Source organism: Zea mays, chromosome 3, assembly GCF_902167145.1.
Source record: "Zea mays cultivar B73 chromosome 3, Zm-B73-REFERENCE-NAM-5.0, whole genome shotgun sequence".
NCBI classification, from domain to species: domain Eukaryota; kingdom Viridiplantae; phylum Streptophyta; class Magnoliopsida; order Poales; family Poaceae; genus Zea; species Zea mays.
Window position 1 is genome coordinate 122,038,119 of NC_050098.1, and position 23,384 is coordinate 122,061,502.

Here is a 23,384-nt window from a genome sequence, read left to right on the forward strand (position 1 = left end):
AAAGACAAGGGTGTAAGAGAAAAGATACGACATAGGAGAACCAAGGGTACAAACACAACGAAAAATGGAGTTAGGACAAGGCTTGCACGCGATAAAGAAGATGTAGCCAACGGTGAGATAAGTGAAACACTGCTCTCACATTGAGATAGAAAAGAGGAGATTTAAAAAGCAGACCTAAGATAAGAATCAAGGCAAGATCTAGAGATTACAATGGTAAGGGAGATAACAGATAAAAGCGCAACAAAGGATTGAGTTAAGACAAGACTTGCAAGTGACAGAGGAGAGGATACGACTATGTGCCAGATAGGTAAATTTCCACTCTCAATTTGAGGTAGAAGAGAGGAGGTTCTTAAAGAGCAGGCAAAAAGATAAGTATCAAGGTAAAATTGATAGATGACAAAGGTAATGGGGGTAACAATTAAAAACACCTCAAGGGATGTAATTAAGACAAAACTTGCAAGGTGGCAATGGGGGAAAAAATCTAGGGCGAGATAGGTAAAGCACTATTCTTGAACTAGGATAGAAAAGAGAAGGCTTTAAAGGTTAGGTTCTAAGTAAGCATCTGTGATATCTTGGTCCCTGGGATGGTGATGTCCTGGCCCAAGGCTTAATATAACTAATAGAGTATCCATACCAACAAGGTGCATCTTCTTTTTTCGGAAGCCTATCTGGAAAGAACCTCCATGTTAAGTGTGCTTGGCTTGGAGAAATTTGGGATGGGTGACCGACCGGGAAGTTTTCTTAGGTGCGCATGAGTGAGGACAAAGTGCGCACAAAAGACTCGTGTTGGTCTGTGGGGACAATATATGATCCTAGAGAACTGCCAGGAGTAAGTACCGCCGGTCTAGGGATTGGACGGGGTGTTACAAGTGGTATCAGAGCCAACCCTCGAGGTTTCACGGGCGTGTGTGGGCTAGGGGGTTCGAGTATATGGCGCATGGCGCATGTGGGCCCGGAGTGGTTACATGGCATGGCATATGACGACACTAGACACACAGACGTGGCTAAGAGGGGAGGTTCCTGGATTAGGGTTGACCGACGAGGACGTCAGTCTTCTAAGGGGGTGGATTGTGATATCCTAGCCCCTGGGATGGTGATGTCCTGGCCCAAGGCTTAATATAATTAATAGAGTATCCATACCAACAAGGTGCATCTTCTTTTTTCGAAAGCCTATCTCAAAAGAACCTCCAGGTTAAGTGTGCTTGGCTTGGAGCAATTTGGGATGGGTGACCGACCGGAAAGTTTTCTCGGGTGCACATGAGTGAGGACAAAGTGTGCACAAAAGACTCGTGTTGGTCTGTGGGAACAATATATGATCCTAGAGAGCTGCTAGGAGTAAGTACCATCGGTCCAGGGATTGGACGGGGTGTTACAGCGTCAAGGTAAAGATATAAATATTACAAGGGTTAAAGGCGACAACAAATAAGGGTGTAAGAGAGAAGGTAAAGGTGCAGGAGAACCAATGGTATAAGTACAATAAAGAATAAAGCTAAGGCCAGACTGGCACATGGCAAATATGAGGTTACAACCAAAGGCGGGATAATTAAAACACCACTCCCGAACTGAGATGAGGGATTGGAGATTTTAGATAACAGACATAATGTAACCACAAAGGTAAGATCGATAGATGAGAAAGGTAAAGGTAAAATCCAACTAGAGCACAACAAGGATGGAGTTAAAAACTCGCAAGCAACAAGGAAGAGAATACGACCAAGGGAAAATAGGTAAAATACAACGCTAAAATTGATATGAAAGAGATAAGATTTTAAAGGGCAGGTATAATATAAGCATCAAGGTAGGATATAGAGGTGACAAAGGTAAAGATGATAATAATGAAAAGCATAACCAAGGATAGAATTAAGGCAAGACTCGTGAAGTGGCGAAGTGGATAAAACAATCAAGGGTAAGATAGGTAAGGTTCCAACATGATGGTTGAGGTAAGAAATTCATTACCGAGAGAAGTTATAAGGAAACAACGAGATCACCAAGCATGTGCGAAATAAAATGTTCGCTCATGGATCATCGAGAAACAATGGTGGTCAAGGGCATGTTAACTGGAATGTTTTAAAAATACATTGGGGTATAAAGATAAAAATATGAGAGTATGCAAGACTCCAAGGGCACGAGCATACTAAGACCAAGGGAATCATAATTGTCAAAAAATAATGACTTAACAACGGAATAGGAAGGGACCTTAAAAGACAAAAAGGTCATGAATATATAGACTAGAATATTTAAAGAAGCAACAGAGTTTTTAGAGGTAAGTATTTGAAACAAGAGTATTAAAGAATCCAGGGATACGAGCATGTCAATACCAAAGGAATAGAGATTGCTAAATGGTAGCAATTTAGTGATGGAAGAAAAGAATCCCAAAAGACAAGGAAGGTTATGGTCAGGGGGCATCTACAAATATGTCACAAGCACAAGAGTGAGATTAGATCTAATAAAATGAATACGTAGAGCATAGACACTGCTAGAATAAAATACATTTAGCAAGGTGATATATAGAATCCTAACATAGAATTAGCCGATGTGACAAATATTTTGAAGCAACATCAAGGATGAAGCGGAGTAATAATTAATAAGTCCTTAAACGACCAATGCTACTCTAGGCTAGCGGTCCTACAGTGAGCAAGGCTTTGATACCAGTTATGTCACACCCAGTTTTAAAAGGCAAACCGAATGCGAACCATGTACGTGTTGGTCACTTGTTTTTTATTACTGTGAACCAAGAACAAGGCAACACCATTGTTAAACATTAAAGACCTTCGTCCTTCGAAGCATTATCTCCCTTCGGGTATAATGAGTTTTGGACGAAGGTCATGAAGAACAGGTCTTCATCGATCACAAATATAAAAAGCATGATTACAGATACTATATCGCATCATTTATTCACTTCATATCAAATGTTAAACAGTATTAGAATCCATATCGTAGATTAATAAACTAATACATAATGCACTTTACATTTGTACCTTCGGCTCGTTCGAAGGCAAAATCGTGAAAGCAATTCCAATCTAGCATGAACAGTATGTGGTACTGTTCACCTATTTATAGGCAGTCGTACAACGTCCTACGATATTACATTCATGCCCTCATATATTACACACAAAGTATACAAATATCACAGGGATAATATTGTCATTTACACTTAGCAGCTTGGACAACACCTTCTCCTTGCGTCGCCTTCCTATGTCAACGTAACGAAGCTTGCTTCGTCGCGCTTCCATTTATCTGCACCGAAGCTTTTCTGGCGACAAAGCTCCTATGACACTTAGTAACATGCTGATAACAGACGGTTAGCCGTGCTTTTGAGGACCTTCGGAAGACAAAGGCCCCCAACAGTACGTGCTAGGATCATAAATTCACATACACAACGATAACATAAATGACTCGTCATAACACAATGCTTCAAATAATAATAAAGAGTAAGTAATGATATTACTGACTAGAGTCATTTACATAATATAAATCAAAGTGCACATAATAGAAACGTAGCCAACATAAACAAACCCACCACAGGCAGCTGACTGGGGGGAGGTCGCTAGCCTAATCCTCGAACTCGTCGAAGTCCTAGAACTCTTGGAGATCCGCCTCGCCACCTTCTTCTCCTATAACTGAGCATAGGTTGCACCAAAGGCAACCTGGTGTTTTGTGAAAGCAAGGGTGAGTACACATCAACATACTCAGCAAATGTCCCATTTGGCTGAGGTGGACTAGCTTTATGTGGAGTTAGGATCAAAGCTGTTGCTTTTAATTCGTCGGGTATTTATTATTAGTAGAAGCCAAGTTTTAGCAATAACCAACTCAGAAATCATTTCCTCATCGAGGAACATCATTATCATCATCGTACCCAAATCCATAAATAGAACCATAGTATCTCGAACCATCTGTATCTCTAATCAAAGAGGATCCCAAGGCCGCTCTTAACCGTGAGCACGGCTAACATATCAATTTCATAACACTCTACAGAGGTTGCACACTTTACCCATGAGCCATGATTCCCTTTCTTCCCAAGGAGCGCTACCCCCCATTGATCACTTCCTAAGTGGTCTGGCAGGGTGTCACTACGTGGCTTTTCCCTAGGATCCTCACTATGCGGATGATGGAAATGACCACTGCATAGAGACCATCTAACGTACCCAAACCTATACCCTCTGCCCTTAGGAAAACCCATGGGACGACGCCTGATAATATAGGAGCCATAACAGATGCCTCCGTCCCCAATGACCAAAACCAGCACCCAACACAAGACTTCTCTAATTACTTGGCTAAGGGCGTCCCATACCACCCTCATGGCTGCACTGGTTTTCCGAGTGGTCTCTCAACAAACAGGTCCTTACGGAGAGGTACTAAGGAAACAACCCGAGCCCCCTTTTGTGTCACAAGTCCATCAACATTTCCAGATTAAAAACATCGTATCATAATTGTATCTCATCATGTTCATTGATTAAAGTAGAGCACTAGCATAAAGCTAACCATAATAACCCAAAAGGTAATCAAGGACAAGGTGAATAGAAAGCTAGTCAATCCTTAGGTTTTAATTATGTAATGTGTGGAAGTGAATTATCATGTGAATATGACATAAATGGGTTAGAGGACACTTGCCTTCACCAAACAGATGCTCAGGATCTTCTACCTCGTAAAACTCGAAGAGTTTGATCTCTTGGTCGTCGAAGCTTGACCGTCGATTCCTCGAAGCTCGGGAATAGATCGTGACCTATTCGCGACGCGCAGCGAATACAAACAGGCATGAACAAACAAACATATATATGCATAAGAACATTACACCATACAAAGGAAAACATTATAAAAACGCATGCAATACGAGATAAAGCTCACTTCTATGGTCGCGCGAGCAAAGAGGCGCCGAAATTGAGACAATGGTTGAAACAATATGGTTTTCGGAAGGTTTGCATAATAAACATGTAAACTATGTTCCAGGTCAATTTTAATTAATATAAATTATTTGCGGAAGATACTTCAAAGAAATATCTAATGTGGCATTAACCCAAATTGTAATTTGATTGAAAATCATATTTTTAAACTAGTCGGATTATACTCATGAACACGCCACATAAGACTTACTGCGTTTAAACATGTACTAAATTTTATAGATGACGCAACATACAAATACTACTAAATTGTGTCATTTTATATTAACCAAATATTAAATATAACATTTAATAACCAGCAACTAAAAATATGATTTAATTATAAAATTATAAATAGCGATTTATGGGAACGACGACACGTGCCAACAACATACGAGAAACAGCACGCGTGACGCGTGCTACAGCATGCAAACAAAGTATAAACCGGACGCGCGGCGCGCGCACGAACCTGCAAATGAACTACGACTACGCGCACAACATGTGTGGAACAGCGCGCGAACGACGCGTGACGGCACACGCGACAACACGCGAAACAGCACGCGCGACACGCGCGAACGATGTGCGAACAACGCGACGATACGCGAGAATCGCTAATAGATAATGTGTTTATGCTAAACGAGTATTAAATACAACATTTAAGTTGGCATAATTATATTAACATGCATTTATAAAATATAATTAAAACAACTGCTTAGTTTCGATTAACTTGATATTCTAACAATTAACAATTAAACAAGTAATTAATTAATTAACATGAGTGATTATAAGCGAAAACAATTTATTCTCGTGCGTGAACGCCGCGGGACACGCGTGAAGTAGTGTGTGCGAATGTTACGCGAACAACAGCGAGGGCGCATGCAAACATCACGCGCGACATGGGCTACAACGCAAGCAGCGGCGGCCTATGACGTGTGGCACCAACACGCGACGGGCTCTAGGTGACACTGTGCACAAGGGGTAGACAAGATGAGAGAGAGAGGGATAGACGCTTACCTCGATGACGAGACGACGAGCACAGACACGGTGGGGACAGCTTGGTGCAGGCGGGGTCACTTTGATGGGTGTTGGCGCCTGGGTAGTTTCGGACGGCGGAAAACGGCGCCTGGGTAGAAAAGAAGGGAAGAAAGAGAGTAACACCTGAATTTGGTGGATATTAGAAAAGAAATTTTATACCCACAAATTCAGGGTGTTACACTAGCCGTTACTATCGCTTTGCCCAATTGAGGACGGTTCGCTTGCTCACCCCAGACGGTCCGAGCCTGTAAGATCAATGGATAGATCGCAACCGTTATTTGCAATGTCTATATAAACGGCTAGAATCACATTAAAAGTGTCATTAGATGTTAGATAAAGTATATCACAGACAGTCTGCCAGTAGACCCAAAAAGTTTGCGCTTGGCGCTAAAAACATTTTTACCAAACTTGGCACATTTGGTTGATCTGACTTTGAATAGGTGGATGGTTCGCTATTGATAGTCGGACGGTACGCACGGGTGTCGAAGAGTACTTTATTTTTCTTCGGACGATCCGTAGTTCTTCTCAAATCAACATCGTTCCTGTCCAAACCTATTTTTAAGTATCGCGAACAGTCTACCAGTAGGCCTAGGCGGTCCGTGCCTTCGATTTTCTGGATTTTATCTTTTGATGTATATCCTTATGAACCTGTGACCATATACTTGACAAAATAGTTACTTCACAAGATTGTGATGGTCATTAAGCACCAAAACAAATATAGAAATGGCTTTAAGGCCAATTTCCCTTTCAATGCTCACAATAATAGGTCAAGTGGTGTTGCCAAACACATTGACATAAAGTACTATGTTGTGAAAGATAAGGTCCGGTATCAAATTATAAGTCTTGAGCATATAAAAACTGAAAAGATGCTTGTGGACCCGCTTACAAAATGCTTACCACCCAACATGTTCAGAGAACAAGTAGTCGGCATGTGTTTAAGGGAAAGCCTATGATTCCTAGACAATAAAAGGGCCCAAAGTTAAAGTAACTGTTTCGAACCAGAGACATGTATTGTAGTTGTTAAATCAATCAATGATTGACCATGATGATGAAACATGCTCTATGCACTTATCTGTGATGGAACTAGTCAAGTGAAAAATGTTAAAGTTAAAGTTTAAAGTAAAGATGAGATTAGGGGGATGTTGGACTGTTCTCCACCAAGATAGCCCAATTGTCATCTTGGGCCTTTGATCTGCACCCTAATCGAGGGCGTCCAACACTACATGGTTGGTGGCTCCCATCACATTCAACTATAAGGAAGGAGGCCGGCGACTAAATGCATGTTGTTCGTCTGAGCCGTACTCTCCACCGACAAAACCTTAACACTAATCCACGAGGGTGCGCAGCCAATGATGGGAAACCACCACCGATCTTCACCGTCACCAACGTCGCTTCCCCGACCGTTGCTATACTAGCACAAAACTTCACTGATGAACGAGATGGTAGTGAACACCACACCCATGATCCCCACCAAGGGTATTATTTTATGGTTTAATATCTAGTGGTTAGGACACATGATTTAGTCGTTTTAGGTTTGTCCTAAGTCAAACTATTTTAGCTATGATCAATAATATATATAAGATTAAATTATTTTAAACTAAAAGAATTACATAGTATGGTAGTTTAAGTCACGATAAATCTAATAACTTTTTTTTATTTTGTAAAATCTTATAAAACATCCAGTATAACCAATGGAAATTGACAATGATTGACATAGAACAAACCCAAAATGACTAAATCATGTGGACGGATGGAGTATTTGATGAGCAAGAAAGGCCTAGATCTAGTTCTAATACCGATATCTTTATATATTAAAGCATGCTTGACATATCAAACTATCCACGTCAGTCAAAAGATAATAATGTCTGTCGGATCTTTTAACTGTTGAAAATCTGGTCGTCCGATATTAAAGAATTGCCTTTAACTGACCTATCAAACTATCCACGTCACTCGAAACACAACGTCCGTTGGATCATTTAATTTTTTCAACACGCCTAGGATATACGTCGGTTACTAGTTTTATTGAAATTATCTGTCTCTAAGATCGTATCCAATAGTTCAGTTATATGGTTTTGTATTACAGACTACACTATTTATATAATAAAGTTTAAATATATATATATAAAGATTAGTAAACTGCTGAAGATAGCCTAACTAATTAATCAGACTATCCACATCACTCAAAATACACTGTCCGTTGGATCGTTTAGCCGTGGAAAATCTAGATGAAGATGAGGACCAGCAACTGAAACTCTTCTAGCCCGGCGCCACCGCTAGTTATTATAAATAAACGCTGCTCAGCCTGAGTTCACTTCCCACGCGGTTTTTGTGTTTGCTGCCGCCGCGGTTTCCATTGCTTCTCCCGTCGCTAGGGCGCTCGTGAATACGTGATCCATCGTCTCCATCTCCGTCTGGTGTGGTGAGGTTTGAGAGACTCGAGGTGTGAGCGTCGCTTCGTCTGGAATCGGCTCTCTCATTTGTTAGATAGATCCTTCTATCTCCCCACGTTTGGGCGTCGCTTCGTCGGCTGCGACTTGCGAGACGCCGGCGCCGCCGGCGCCGGTGGACGAAGGCGATCAAGGATTAGGCGATCCGATCCGATCCGAACCAATTCTCCATTCTTCGATTCCTTCCTTGGGTGGGCGGCTGCCCTCAGATTCCTTCCACATGGCTCGTTCCCCGCCGCCGCCACCCCCTTCCCCGGCGCAAGGGAACGGGAACGGGAGTGGGAGCGGGAGCCTCACCGCCAGAGACGCCCTCGCCTACATCAAGGCCGTCAAGGACAACTTCCAGGAAAAGCGGCACACGTACGAACAGTTCCTCCAGGTCATGCGTGATTTTAAGAGCAACAGGCTCGACAGCGCCGGCCTGATCGCCCGTGTCAAGACCCTCTTCCACGGCTACCCGGACCTAGTCCTCGGCATCAACGCCTTCCTGCCCAAGGGGCATGCCATCAGGCCTCAGGACCTCAGCGAGGACAAGGAGCCCGTCGATTATCCCAGGGCCATCAACCTTGTCAACAGGATTAAGGTCTGCTGTCTCTCCCTCCCTCCCTATTGCCTCAATCATGCATCCTTCTCATTACCTTACCTATCCCTCTCTCTCTCAGATACGATTCCAGCAGGAGGAACATGTCTACAAGTCATTCCTGGGAATCCTCAGTATGTACCGCATGGATAACAAGCCCATTCAAGATGTTTACGACGAGGTACCAATATCATGCTTTCTCTCCACACGTCCTTTTTGTGCTATGACATTGCCAGTGCGTAATTCTCTTCTGCTTTGCTTTGAATGACCTTTTGTCTCCTACCTGCAGGTCACCTTGCTGTTCCACGGCCATCCAGATTTACTCGAGGAGTTCACTCATTTCTTGCCTGATACGCCCATACCTCCTCCGGAGGCAGGCACTACCTCTAAAGTTAGGAATGATGACAAGAATGCTATAACGCATTCTGCCATGAGAGCTCAGACAGTTCAGGTGAATCAACAAATTATAGAATTTTCAATTCTAGTTGCTTCTTCAATTGCTATATTTTTACTCTCCTCCAACAATGTAGGCCATATCCTTTTTAGGACAGTCTCCACAATTGCGATAACACTAAGATAATCTTAAATTTCCTTTGTATGTGAATCTATTGATGGCACTTTTTTTTGTACACTGAACTGGTAAATAGGTTGGCAAATTGTTGTTCAAATGTTACATACTTTGACTTATTCAAATCAAATATTTGTTACTTTTGTGAACAGAGTGATTTGTTCCTGCATTTACCTTTAAACTTCAAGATGCTATGTTCTTATCTTCTCTATATCTCCAGAGGGAGAGAGCTCTTCCATCAGCTGCTGATTCGGACTCCAGTGTTGATCGCCTTGATCTTGAGCATGATATTCAAAAGGGGTGTATTGGGAAGGACAAAGTCCGTAATGCCTGCCACGGTCAACATAGAAGATATTATAAAAGGAATAGGAAGAATGACAAATATGAAAACGAAGATTTGGATGCAGAACAATCTGGTCCCAAATCTCAAAGAAAGGTGGAGGGTACCGGTGATGATACACCAGGGGTTGCTACCATGTCCTCATTCAATTGTAACGAGGGGGACAGCGATCCTGAGAAAGAGTCTAAAGTTAGGAATGATGACAAGAATGCTATAATGCATTCTGCCATGAGAGCTCAGACAGTTCAGGTGAATCAACAAATTATAGAATTTTCAATTCTAGTTGCTTCTTCAATTGCTATAATTTATACTCTCCTCCAACAATGTAGGCCATATCATTTTTAGGACAGTCTCCACAATTGCGCTAACACTAAGTTAATCTTAAATTTCCTTTGTATGTGAATCTATTGATGGCACTTTTGTACACTGAACTGGTAAATAGGTTGGGAAATTGTTGTTCAAATGTTACATACTTTGACTTATTCAAATAAAATATTTGTTACTTTTTTGAACAGAGTGATTTGTTCCTGCATTTACCTTTAAACTTCAAGATGCTATGTTTTTATCTTCTCTATATCTCCAGAGTGAGAGAGCTCTTCCATCAGCTGCTGATTCAGACTCCAGTGTTGATCGCCTTGATCTTGAGCATGATATTCAAAAAGAGTGTATTGAGAAGGACAAAGTCCGTAATGCCTGCCACGATCAGCATAGAGGAGATTATAAAAGGAACATGATGAATGACGAATATGAAAACGAAGATTTGGATGCAGAACAATCTGGTCCCAAATCTCAAAGAAAGGTGGAGGGTACTGGTGATGATACACCAGGGGTTGCTACCATGTCCTCATTCAATTGTAATGAGGGGGACAACGATCCTGAGAAAGAGTCTAAAGTTAGGAATGATGACAAGAATGCTATAATGCATTCTGCCATGAGAGCTCAGACAGTTCAGGTGAATCAACAAATTATAGAATTTTCAATGCTAGTTGCTTCTTCAATTGCTATAATTTATACTCTCCTCCAACAATGTAGGCCATATCATTTTTAGGACAGTCTCCACAATTGTGATAACACTAAGATAATCTTAAATTTCCTTTGTATGTGAATCTATTGATGGCACTTTTTTTTTGTACACTGAACTGGTAAATAGGTTGGCAAATTGTTGTTCAAATGTTACATACTTTGACTTATTCAAATCAAATATTTGTTACTTTTGTGAACAGAGTGATTTGTTCCTGCATTTACCTTTAAACTTCAAGATGCTATGTTCTTATCTTCTCTATATCTCCAGAGGGAGAGAGCTCTTCCATCAGCTGCTGATTCGGACTCCAGTGTTGATCGCCTTGATCTTGAGCATGATATTCGAAAAGGGTGTATTGAGAAGGACAAAGTCCGTAATGCCTGCCACGGTCAGCATAGAAGATATTATAATAGGAATAGGAAGAATGACAAATATGAAAACGAAGATTTGGATGCAGAACAATCTGGTCCCAAATCTCAAAGAAAGGTGGAGGGTACCAGTGATGATACACCAGGGGTTGCTACCATGTCCTCATTCAATTGTAACGAGGGGGACAACGATCCTGAGAAAGAGTCTAAAGTTAGGAATGATGACAAGAATGCTATAATGCATTCTGCCATGAGAGCCCAGACAGTTCAGGTGAATCAACAAATTATAGAATTTTCAATTCTAGTTGCTTCTTCAATTGCTATAATTTATACTCTCCTCCAACAATGTAGGCCATATCATTTTTAGGACAGTCTCCACAATTGCGATAACACTAAGTTAATCTTAAATTTCCTTTGTATGTGAATCTATTGATGGCACTTTTGTACACTGAACTGGTAAATAGGTTGGCAAATTGTTGTTCAAATGTTACATACTTTGACTTATTCAAATAAAATATTTGTTACTTTTTTGAACAGAGTGATTTGTTCCTGCATTTACCTTTAAACTTCAAGATGCTATGTTCTTATCTTCTCTATATCTCCAGAGTGAGAGAGCTCTTCCATCAGCTGCTGATTCGGACTCCAGTGTTGATCGCCTTGATCTTGAGCATGATATTCAAAAAGAGTGTATTGAAAAGGACAAAGTCCGTAATGCCTGCCACGATCAGCATAGAGGAGATTATAAAAGGAACAGGATGAATGACGAATATGAAAACGAAGATTTGGATGCAGAACAATCTGGTCCCAAATCTCAAAGAAAGGTGGAGGGTACTGGTGATGATACACCAGGGGTTGTTACCATGTCCTCATTCAATTGTAACGAGGGGGACAACGATCCTGAGGAAGAGTCTAAAGTTAGGAATGATAACAAGAATGCTATAATGCATTCTGCCATGAGAGCTCAGACAGTTCAGGTGAGTCAACAAATTATAGAATTTTCAATTCTAGTTGCTTCTTCAATTGCTATATTTTATACTCTCCTCCAACAATGTAGGCCATATCCATTTTAGGACAGTATCCACAATTGCGATAACACTAAGATAATCTTAAATATCCTTTGCATGTGAATCTACTGATGGCACTTTTTTTTGTACACTGAACTGGTAAATAGGTTGGCAAATTGTTGTTCAAATGTTACATACTTTGACTTATTCAAATAAAATATTTATTACTTTTGTGAACAGAGTGATTTGTTCCTGCATTTACCTTTAAACTTCAAGATGCTATGTTCTTATCTTCTCTATATCTCCCCTTTAAACTTCAAGATGCTATGTTCTTATCTTCTCTATATCTCCAGAGGGAGAGAGCTCTTCTATCAGCTGCTGATTCGGACTCCAGTGTTGATCGCCTTGATCTTGAGCATGATATTCGAAAAGGGTGTATTGAGAAGGACAAAGTCCGTAATGCCTGCCACGGTCAGCATAGAAGGGATTATAAAAGAAATAGGAAGAATGACGAATATGAAAATGAAGATTTGGATGCAGAACGATCTGGTCCCAAATCTCAAAGAAAGGTGGAGGGTACTGGTGATGATTCACCAGGGATTGCTGCCATGTCCTCATTCAATTGTAACGAGGGGGACAGCGATCCTGAGAAAGAGAGATATAATGAAAGGGGAAAATCTGAAAGAGTATTGACCTTCAATTCTAAGGAAGGAGCAGCTCATGAAGCTAGTACATTCCCTAGCAAAGAGAAGTATAACTTATGCAAACCAATATCAGAGCTTGATCTGTCAAATTGTCAGTGGTGCACTCCAAGTTACCGACTTTTGCCTAAAAACGTGAGCTGATCTAACTCTTTGTATTTTATAGTAATAATGTCTTCCATGTCATCACATATTTTTGCTTGTCCTTTACAGTATCCAGTACCTTCTGCAAGCAAAAGGACTGACATTGAAGCTTCAGTGCTGAATGATTTCTGTGTATTGGTGACCTCAGGAAGTGGAGCGTTTAAGCATATGCGCAAAAATCAGTATGAAGAAATCTTGTTTATATGTGAAGATGACATGTATGGTGTTTTTGTTCTCTGTTTGACTATTGCCTAATTGTTGCTACATTGCAGCACTTAATATGTTCACAATCACCGTGTTTGTAAGGCATTTTTATCAAAACTTGTGAATTGGATGATTTCAGGTTTGAGCTGGACGTGCTGTTGGAATCTGTTAGTGTTACAATTAAGCGTGTTGAGGAGTTGGTGGAAAGTATGGAAGGCAACTCACTGAAACCTGATAGCTCTATCCACCTCGATGAACATTTGACTAGTAAGCATCTGCATATGTGCAATTGACCGTGCGTTGGTGGTTGTCTCCTGTCCTTTTGTTGAACAGCATGCATATCATTGAACTCTTTGCTTCTCTTCATAGGTTTGAATATGAGGTGCATTGAGTGGCTATATGGTGACCATGGACTTGATGTTGTGGATGTTCTTCAAAAAAATGCTGGTGTGACATTACCAGTTATTTTAACCAGGCTGAAACAAAAGCAGGAGGAGTGGTCAATGTGCCAGTCAGATTTTAATAAAGTTTGGGCTGAAGTATATTCAAAAAATTATCACAAGTCTCTTGACTACGGCAGTTTCTATTCCAAACAACAAAACACAAGAATCTGAACACAAAAGGTATGCACATGTTCTTCATTGTGTACCATCCTTTCTTGGTAGCTACTTTCCTAGTACGTTTAAACTCATGAACCTTGCACACCTCTACTATCTCAGATTAACGAAATCAGTGAGAAGAATAGAAAGGGGGATGATGTGTTACTTGCTATTTCTGCTGGGAATAGGTGGCCACTAGTAGGCAAGAAGCAGAGGACTGCTGGAAAGCGTTGGGCTCTGAAGAAGCACAGGCACCCGCCCGCCTGGGCTTCTGGTACCATGCCGCCGCCCTTGCTTGCGTCGAGGGCCTCCAAGAACCGCACCACCTCGTCCATGTCAGGGCGCTTCTCCGGGCTCGCGTCCCAGCACTTGTGCATGATGTTCGCCATCGGGCTTGGGCAGCAGCGACAGGCCGCAGGTTCTGCACACACAGAATGTCAGGCCGCAGGTTCTGGCACATGCATGTTCAGTTCAGTATGTGGACGATTACCAGCAGTGAATCCAGGAACTGAGAACAAACCTGATGAACAACGGCGGATGATACGTCTGCAAAGCTGAGGTCTGCATGTCACAGATTTCCCACAAGCATATGCCAAAGCTGTACACATGGCACTTCCTGTTGTACGGCTTGCCTTCAAGAACCTGCAGACGCCGACAGAAAAAGACCAAACAGTTGCTCAAAACACTTGTCCTGGTACAGAACGGAAACACAGCAACAGTGATTGCTTTTTTTTTGTACAGATCTAAAACAGTAGCGGAAGTATAGATTATAGTGACCCCATTTTTTTAAAAGAATTTAAAAGTCCCTTTTTCATATATGTCTTGCTTAATGCTTACCCTCTAGCAAGATCCATTGCTATCTGAACAACGACTTTGTACGCGAGCTTCCTTCGCCTGTTCTTTATCAAATACTGTTTCAGTGTTCCTCCTGTGTTCGACCACAACACAGCATTAATTGCTCTTAGCGGTAGCTCGGTGCGCCCGCCGCCGTTGGAGCTGTTGGCTGGAACCTTAAGGTCTGTGGTACCCATTGAGGCACCGATGAACTAAGATAAAGAAAATGACGAGTGAACAAACTACGTAAGCTGATCATAAGTGAAAAAAGGCTAGTACAAAAGAGTAAAGACAAATTATTTGGTAAAGACAGCACCGAGTGAACAAACTACGTAAGCTGATCACAAGTGAAAAAATGGGCGATTTGCCAAGCACGTTTTGTAAAATCATATTATACCCTGAATAAAACGATATATCATTATAGAAACCTTTTTGGAGACAACGTATTTCATCGAGTATCGGCGTATGGACCGCACGAATCACAAGCAACAACATACATCTCTGATAGACGTTATATGTCTTGTCATGGTTAGAGCATCTCCAAGAGATTAGTCAAATGGCTCAGCAACCCAAATTTTGGCTACTCAATAGCAAAATAACTCTCCAACAATTGCTAAGCTATCTGGCTCTTCAAATTGGCTCCCTCTCTAGTCAAATTTGGCTAGCCGCTGACTAGCCAAACTAAATAAAGAGTCTGTTGGAGTGAGATGCTACATACAGAATGTAATCTTTATGAAGAGGTAAATAGAGTGTCGTATAGAGAGTCGAAAATAGAGTGTCTCTTAGAGATGCTCTTAGAAAAGGATGTATATTACATAACTATCCAAACAACACGGTTTTGGTGACACCCAAAATCATATATGTCATGTCATGGTTGGAGCCGTTGGCTGGAACTTGTAACACCCAAAATCATATTTTGGTGATATAGGGAATTCTCCAAAGGATTTGAGATAAAATGACTTCTAAAGTGATTTCATTTCTTTGTAAAGTGTATCTCTCTTAAAGAAATAATTAATAACAATAAGAGATTGGTATTCAAAACATAGATCCAAAACTTAAAACTTAAAAATTAGAGCAATAAATGAAAGAAAGGCTTTCAATCTATGCATTATGCCCTTTATAAACTATATAATTCATGATAGAAATTTCACATTTCTTCCTCCTAAAGTAAATGAGTAAAGATTTATTGTTGGATTAACTTTAAATTTGATCACACATTTATAAATGACATAGTCTTAAAAAGAGCAATGTTTGAATTATTTTGATATTATATGTTTTAGAGAATTTACTTGAAGGAATGTAATAATAAGTAAATATAAGGAATAAAAAGTAATTAAAAATACTTTCGCATCTTCATGATGGAATCTTGGATGTGCATTTAAACTTAAATTTGAACTCCAAATTTTGAATTGAATTTGAATATTCAATTAGGAAAGGAAATAAGAATCAGAATTTGAAAAGAAAAAAAGACACCGTCGGGCCACATCCCCTCTGACTTCGCCTGATGGGCCAAATCTTCCCCCCGACCGGCCCACTCTTTCCCTCTCCTTTTCTTTTCCCCGGGGCACTTACGTGTGTTGCCCGCACTCCGGCTCCAGCGTTGCTATCGCGTGCGCTCAGTGCGTTGGACAGGTGGGCCCGTGCGAGCAGATCTCGCTCCTAGCTCCGGATCATGACGAACCCAACTGACCTCCGCGACTGCCGCCTGTGATCAGTTGCAACGGATACGCGCGCTACTCGGGATTATATAGTATATCCCTTGGCCATATAAGAGCATGGCGCCGTAATACCCCTTGGCATCCCGCCGTCGTGATACGTAACACCGTAAAAAAAACCTAATTTAAGGGAAAGAGAGAGAGGAGTGTCCCGCCGCGGAGGTGTAACACCGTAAAAAAACCTAATTTGGGGATTTTGGTAAATATATTTTTCTTGTAAGCGAATTAGAAAGCTTCTTATATAAATTATACTTTGAAATATTTTCTAAAGCTTGAAAACTAAAATATTTTTTATGGAGATTATGTTCTCTTAAAATAAGTAGGTAATAAGACATTGAATTTTGAGTGTGCCTTTAATTAGACTAGTCGGTTGCCCGTGCGTTGTGACGGCTTACAACAATACCCACGTAAACTATTCAAAAAAATTCAAGATTTTTTATTGATTGTCTCCGCTCTCCGTATAATATTTTTTGATTTGGCTGACTAATGTTATTGTTTACTCCATACAATATGTCATGGTACAACACGACCAATAAAGTGACCGATTAGAAGAGAGTTCACAACGACTGACGGAACGAACAGAGATTATAAAAGAGAACATATCTGGTGCACATGAAAGATTGGTGCACATGGTGCACATATTAAATCATCATAACTCATTTTAGATCTAACGTCTCTAGTTGTTTGATATATTTTGCTAAAGACACCCTCCATCGTGGTGGTGTGTACTGGTGGAAGGTGTTATTTGTAAATTGAATGATCAACTAGAGACATTAGATCTAAAATGAGTGATGATGATTTAATATGTGCACCATGTGCACCAATCTTTCATGTACACCAGATATGTCCTCATTATAAAATGACATTATTCCACCATACAAAGACCAAATAAGAGAAAGTTTGTAAGCTCGAGTTTCTAAAATAAGTCACATGAACTCAAACTTATAAAAAAGATGGATCAAAATATGGGGTGATTGCTAAAGTCAGGCATTAATAAAAACTGGATGCGCTCCATATAAATTATGCTACTTCGTAGCAATTACTAACATTTAAAACCAACAAATAACCTTTCATTTTACTGTTAGTGTGACAAATCATTGTTGCTCCATCCAATTCAGCAACCTCAAACACCATGGAGTCTATTGCACCAATGTGGTCTCAGAAACGACATAATGCTTGCAAGAGCCAAGAACGTCGTGACGTGCTTGGGCTGTGGCCTCGGGCCATAGTGCTGGCCCGGCCCGACACGATTATATTTTTTATTTTACAAAAAAACGTATGTTCAATATTAAAAACATTTGAGCATGATGTTCTACTGGTTAGACAGCTTCACCCAGTATCTTCCGCCCTTCTTCCATCAGGGCATGGGCTCGAACCCCACCTCTTGCATCGTTTTTTAATATTTTACGTTGTTTTAATCAAATGGGCCGACGGGCTAACAGGCTGGCCCGACACAGTCAGCAGGCTGGCATGACGTGCATGAGCCAGGGTTGTGGCCCGCAGGCGTCTGACCCATGTCGGGCCACCGTTTAGCTATCTATGGGCGTGCAACGGATTAATTTAAAATAACTGTGAGGGGTTATTTGTAAAAAGATGACGCGGGACGACCGTTGAAATTGATGCTTTAAGTATAGTATAGATATAGAATATGTGTTCAAAAGAGTGTTTTCTTAAATAGATTGTTTTTGTGTGTGTGCACATTATATATTTGAAGCATTTATTCAAATAGATAAGATAATAAATAAACAAAAATAAAAAATAAACCCTGCATCGCATTCTGAGATTTTTGTTTGCGCATTCAGCCTGAGTTTGAAGTTCGAAACTGAATTTGGAATTCAAACTTGAATAAAGGAAAACAGAAATAAGTAAAAGAATAAAAAAAGTGACCGAAGCTTACCTGACCAGCCCATCCAACCACAAAGGTAGCCCACGTTCCTTTTTATTCTTTTTCTATTTCTAGCCTCAATTTGGGTCACCTAATGTAATAATCCAATTCTTTTTTTTCCTATGTCGTTGGACGCTGGCTCGCTTGGAAGTGGGCCGGATTGGCTATCTTCTTTCCCGGATGATCGCTCGAGTTTGTTGCAACAGACTCGTTTTCATAACCGCCGTCGGCCGAATCCATTGTGGTCCCAGCAGATTTTCCTCGCCCTTGATGGTCTTGGCACTATATATGTGGGGGACAGATATCCTTCAGGTTCACTAGGAGACAAGAAGGTCTCACGAAAGGCTTTGGATCTATTATCTCGCAAAGTCATCCTTTCGTGGGCCAGGGGAAAACTGCTAGTGGAATGGGCCAACGCGAGAAAGAAGAAGACTCAGGCCCAAGCGGCTCGTCAGACTTCAGCGCTATCCACAGCGTCGATCCGACTTTCCCGCTTGCAGCGACCTTGAATATCGTAGCAAACCAGGGATAAGTCGGTAAGATTATAGAAAGATAATTTCAGTCGGTTCACTATTGTTTAGGTACACATCATCATCATACACACATGTAGTGCCCCACAGTCGAGTATATAAGGCCTAGGGGGTACCCCATCATTTCCATAGACCATCTACTCAACTCATTAGCTTTTATTCACACAGGAGACTTTCCTTGTAACCTACCACATAAAGATCCACACCAGGAAGTAGGGTGTTACGCATCTCAAAGCGGCCGAACGTGTAGAAAATCACCCGTCGTCTCTCGTGCATCTCGCACGAACCATTGAGTTATAGTCAACAGCACCATCCTACCCAAAAGCACCGCGAGGGGTAACCTCAGGTGTGCGATCGGGTTCCAAACGCCGACAGCTGGCGCGCCAGGTAGGGGGTGTGTCGTTGATCCAAGCTAGCTCAATGGTCGTCACCTCCCGGTGCAAGATCGCTCTTCGCCCTGGATCCGTATTCTGCTTCGGGACCATCTTGTACGTAGCCAATGAAAAGGGAATTCTGCACCGCATAGCAGATCCACCGGAGAAGACGTTTTCCTTGGAAATCTCCAGGAAAGCCGGAACAAGACAGCGGACAGCGCAACCTCCTGCGCCCCAGACGAAGACTACCTCTTGCAAGTCGAGAGTCGGGAATTCACTTGCTCGAAGAACTCCGTTGTCCACTTCGCCCACAAAGGAGTGGATACGGATTACAAGAAAGAAAGAAGCAAGCGTTCCTGGAAAAGGGACGGAGGCCCGTCGAGCTATCTTTCCGCCACCTTCGCCCTCAAAGAAGGACGGAAAGGAACTTGCCACCGCAATAACTCCGTTCTACCCCGACATCCTCTTCATCAGGGGGAGATTGGAGTCATCTCCCATCTCCGATGACGAGCCAACCATGCCGGGAGAAGAACCTCCCCAGCGAGAAGCTCGGTGACGAAGAAACAGACGCCGGAATATTCAGTGACATCACGAAGCTGGGGAGCGGGATCCAGTGCAGCCCGTATCTCGTGATGAAGTCTTGAAAGTGGGAGAAACTCCAGACGAGCGGGTATTCAGAGAAAGCAGGAATTCTCGCCGACGTGACCACCGTCAAGCTCAAGACCGAGATCGAGAATAAGCTGAACAGGGTGCAAGGTTATGCCGAGAGAACCCTCTCTTTGCTCGAAACCTAAACCCTGACTTTGCTTGTGCAATGAACACGTCGAGCGAAGTTGGAGGAGTGCTGGCTCAGATAACTGATGGCCTCCCGTGGACTCCGGATGCTGAAGGCTATCGATGTCTGCTTACTCGTGCAGCTAATCATCTTCTACCCCTCGCTCATCCCCGAGAGACCTGCGACATGCCATCAACAGTCGGCGAGACGAACGGAGCTCCAGCAACGCTTCGCGCGACCGATGACACGAAAACGAGATAAGGCGCTGGGAGGAGTACGATCGGGACCATGGCATCCCGGCTCGAAGTCACGCCACCCGAGTTAAGTCTGCAGCAGCCTCAACCAGTGGCCCGATCCGGGGACGGTCGAGACGACACATCACCGACTCCCCTCCCCGGGACCGACACCATGAACGTCGACAGGAAGACACATGTGGAGTTTCCGCGCTTACTCCGCGTCTTAGGGCCATCCAGTGGCCCCCAAACTTCAAGGTCTCCAACGTCGACAAGTACGAACCTAAGCAGGACCCAGGAGGCTGGTTGGCCGTCTATACGACCGCTGCCCGGGCCACTTGGGCGACTAAGGACGTGATGACCGCATATTTGCCCATCGTCCTTGGGCAAGATGCGTTACAGTGGCTACGACATCTGTCGCGACACTGCATCGACGATTGGAGTGACTTCAGTCGGTGGTTCATCGCCAACTTCCAGTCCCTCTCTGACAAGCTAGCGCAGCCATGGGACCTCAAAGCCATCAGGCGCCGGGGCGATGAAACACTTCAGTCATACTGAAAGTTGCCTAGAGGGGGGGGGGGGGTGAATAGGCAAGTTAAAACTTTTTCAACAAAAAACTAGAAGCAAACTGGGTAAAACTGAATTGATCTCGAAATTCACCCAGTTAACTTTGGAAATGAGATGTTCTAAATGATCCACAGGGTTCAAAGTAGTAGATATGAGAAGGGCACTTCTCAAAATCCACACACCAAAAGGATATAAACAAATCTTTCACGGAATGGTGAGAGAACGAATAACACGAATAAACACAATGAGCAAGAACACAAGAGACACAAGATTTATCCCGAGGTTCGGTCACACCACAAAAGGTGCCCTACTTCCTCGTTGAGGCGCCCACAAAGAGCTGGGTCTCTTTCAACCCTAATCCTCCCTTTGCCGACCACAAAGGTCAAGCCCACACAATAATCTTTGCTCAAACGAGCGGGTAATACAAACTTTCTTGTGGTCTTCCACAAGATTTGGAGACTCACAAGAGACACCTAGTCGTCTAGGAGCTAGAAGCTCCAAGAGTAATGAATCCACAAAGAACTCGATGTAGTACCAAAGCTCGAATGAAGAAGAGCAAGAGAGATTTGGAGATGAAGCACGAAAACCGCAGCTCTCAAACTCACTCAAAGATTTCTCTGCAAAGATTTGAAATGGGAGAGGCAAGAGATGTGTGAGAGAGAGTGGGAGGTGTTCTTCAAGTTAGAAATGGAGTTTGGGTCGTGCTCTTGTGTATGGGGAGAGAGGTAGGAGTGAGTATATATAGGTGGAGCTCAAAACTAGCCGTTGGGCAGATTTTTCTGTCTGAGACCGGTTGAACCGCCCCCTAGGGCGGTTGAACCGCCCCTGGCAGGTCAGGCACACTATCTGCCAGTCTGACTGTCACACTGACTGGCAGACTGACCTGCAGACTGGTCAAATTGACCAAGACCGGTTGAACCGCCTGGGGCAGGCTGACAGACAGTCTGCCAGTCAGACTGGTAGACTGTAGGTCAGACTGCAAAAACAGGTCCTGACACCAGTTGAACTGCCCTAGGGCCGGTTCAACCGCCTGGGGGTCACATTGGCAGTCAGTCTACCAGTCAGGAGGTCAGACCGGTCAGGTGACCCTGACACCGGTTGAACCTCCCCTAGGACCGGTTCAACCGGTTTTGACCAGTGAGGTCCGGGGAAAATACCCCGGCTGAACTTTCCCTGGACACTGGTTGAACCTCTCTGGACCCCGGTTGAACTTGCCCTGGACCCCGGTTGAACCTCTCTGGACCCCGGTTGAACTTGCCCTGGACCCCGGTTGAAGTTGAAGTTCAGCTGGAGTTGAGAAAGCTCAACTCAGCTGAAGTTCAGCTCAGCTGAAAAGCTCAGCTGCAGCTGAAGAAGCTTAGCTCAGCTGAAGTTTAGCTCAGCTGAAAAGCTCAGCTGCAGTTTAAGAAGTTCAGCTGCTTTTCAACAAGAACACTCTAGGTTTCTCAAACCTAACCACGGTCAACCATAGAATTTTAAAGAGATTTTTGGTTTTCAAAAAATAGCTTTTGAATATAGAGGCTTGAGCTTTGGCAAACACCTACCTTCTTTTTGGATCCCTCTTTATAGTACGACGATTCCTATACTCAAGTTAAATAAAATATAATTAAGTAAACTCCTTGATTCATTGGTGTCTCATGTGAGATTTCTCCATGGCGTTGCTTCATAAGGATCACAAACATCTTCGTCTCACCTTTTGAAGCAAACATAAATCAAACCATGTGACTTGTACCATATCACCATATGTGAGTTCAAATCATGGCTTCAAGTCACTGTACTGATGCATCAACATGTTATAACTCTTCATAGCTGATTAGTTCATCGACTTAGTGCAAGTAATCCCTTCTTCACCTTAGCCATGGTACCTCGGTCCACAAGCCGTCGCTTGGCCTTCACCTTCGCTTAGTTCCTCGAAGCCCTTTCCTTGCTATCTTCACCCTATCAAGCCATTCTTGAGTCACATCATATTGAGCATCCATTGAGAGAATCATTTCTTGTCACACCCGGGTTTTAGGGGTCCAAAACCCGGGCGCGAACATAAACACCAGGTGTGCTGGGACCAAGTCTCACACATATGATGCATAGTGGCACAGGATCGAATGTCACATCTTTACTATATAACAGGAGTTCTGTACAAAAATAATTAAATAATTACATCATATGAGGAAACGATCCAGCAACCCAAAGTTGACTGGGAGACGACGACCTAGATCTCTCACGAACTCATCGCAGCATCCTCCTTGCGCCTCATCTTGCGGTACCTGTTCTTGACCTGTGGGGGGGGGTGTGAGACAGCAAGAGTGAGCTCACATACGTTCATCGCTCAACAAGTTGTGGGGAATAATGTGCATGAACTCGCCAAAGCTGGGAGCTCACGTGAAGTGTAAGGCTTACCCAAGAGGATGGTTAGAGCTGAGCATTGCTTTTAAAGTTGGTCAAAATTTTATTAGCAGTTACTAAGTATAAGTAAATACCAACCCAATTAAGTAGTAGAACAAAAGTAACAATCTCACCTGCGATGCAATGCATATGACAAATTGAGTTTAAGTTCCATAATTTAATCATGTGAGTGTCCGAGCTGCTCAT

General features: G+C 42.6%; 1 protein-coding gene and 1 pseudogene across 7 annotated transcripts; one reads left to right on the forward strand and one right to left on the reverse strand.

The window, feature by feature from the left end:
* The first annotated feature begins 8,176 nt into the window (after positions 1 to 8,176).
* LOC103650483 (paired amphipathic helix protein Sin3-like 4) lies at positions 8,177 to 14,809 on the forward strand. Of its 7 annotated transcripts, none has more exons than XR_004857182.1 (12): positions 8,177 to 8,939; positions 9,019 to 9,117; positions 9,226 to 9,387; positions 9,725 to 10,093; positions 10,428 to 10,796; positions 11,136 to 11,504; positions 11,839 to 12,207; positions 12,591 to 13,073; positions 13,231 to 13,300; positions 13,426 to 13,553; positions 13,656 to 13,909; positions 14,074 to 14,809. XR_004857182.1 is itself a non-coding variant. In XM_020550285.2 (12 exons), the coding sequence occupies exons 1-11, from the start codon at positions 8,577 to 8,579 to the stop codon at positions 13,898 to 13,900; spliced, it is 3,105 nt and encodes a 1,034-aa protein (XP_020405874.1). In that variant the 5' UTR covers positions 8,177 to 8,576; the 3' UTR covers positions 13,901 to 13,909; positions 14,006 to 14,809. The 7 variants fall into 7 exon arrangements, 5 of the variants coding, with proteins under 5 accessions (XP_020405874.1, XP_020405875.1, XP_020405878.1 ...); XR_002268060.3 differs by having other exon boundaries at positions 14,006 to 14,763; XM_020550285.2 differs by having other exon boundaries at positions 13,152 to 13,300; positions 14,006 to 14,809.
* LOC109945083 (serine/threonine-protein kinase STY13-like) overlaps positions 14,002 to 23,384 on the reverse strand; it is a 44,587-nt pseudogene continuing 35,204 nt past the window's right edge.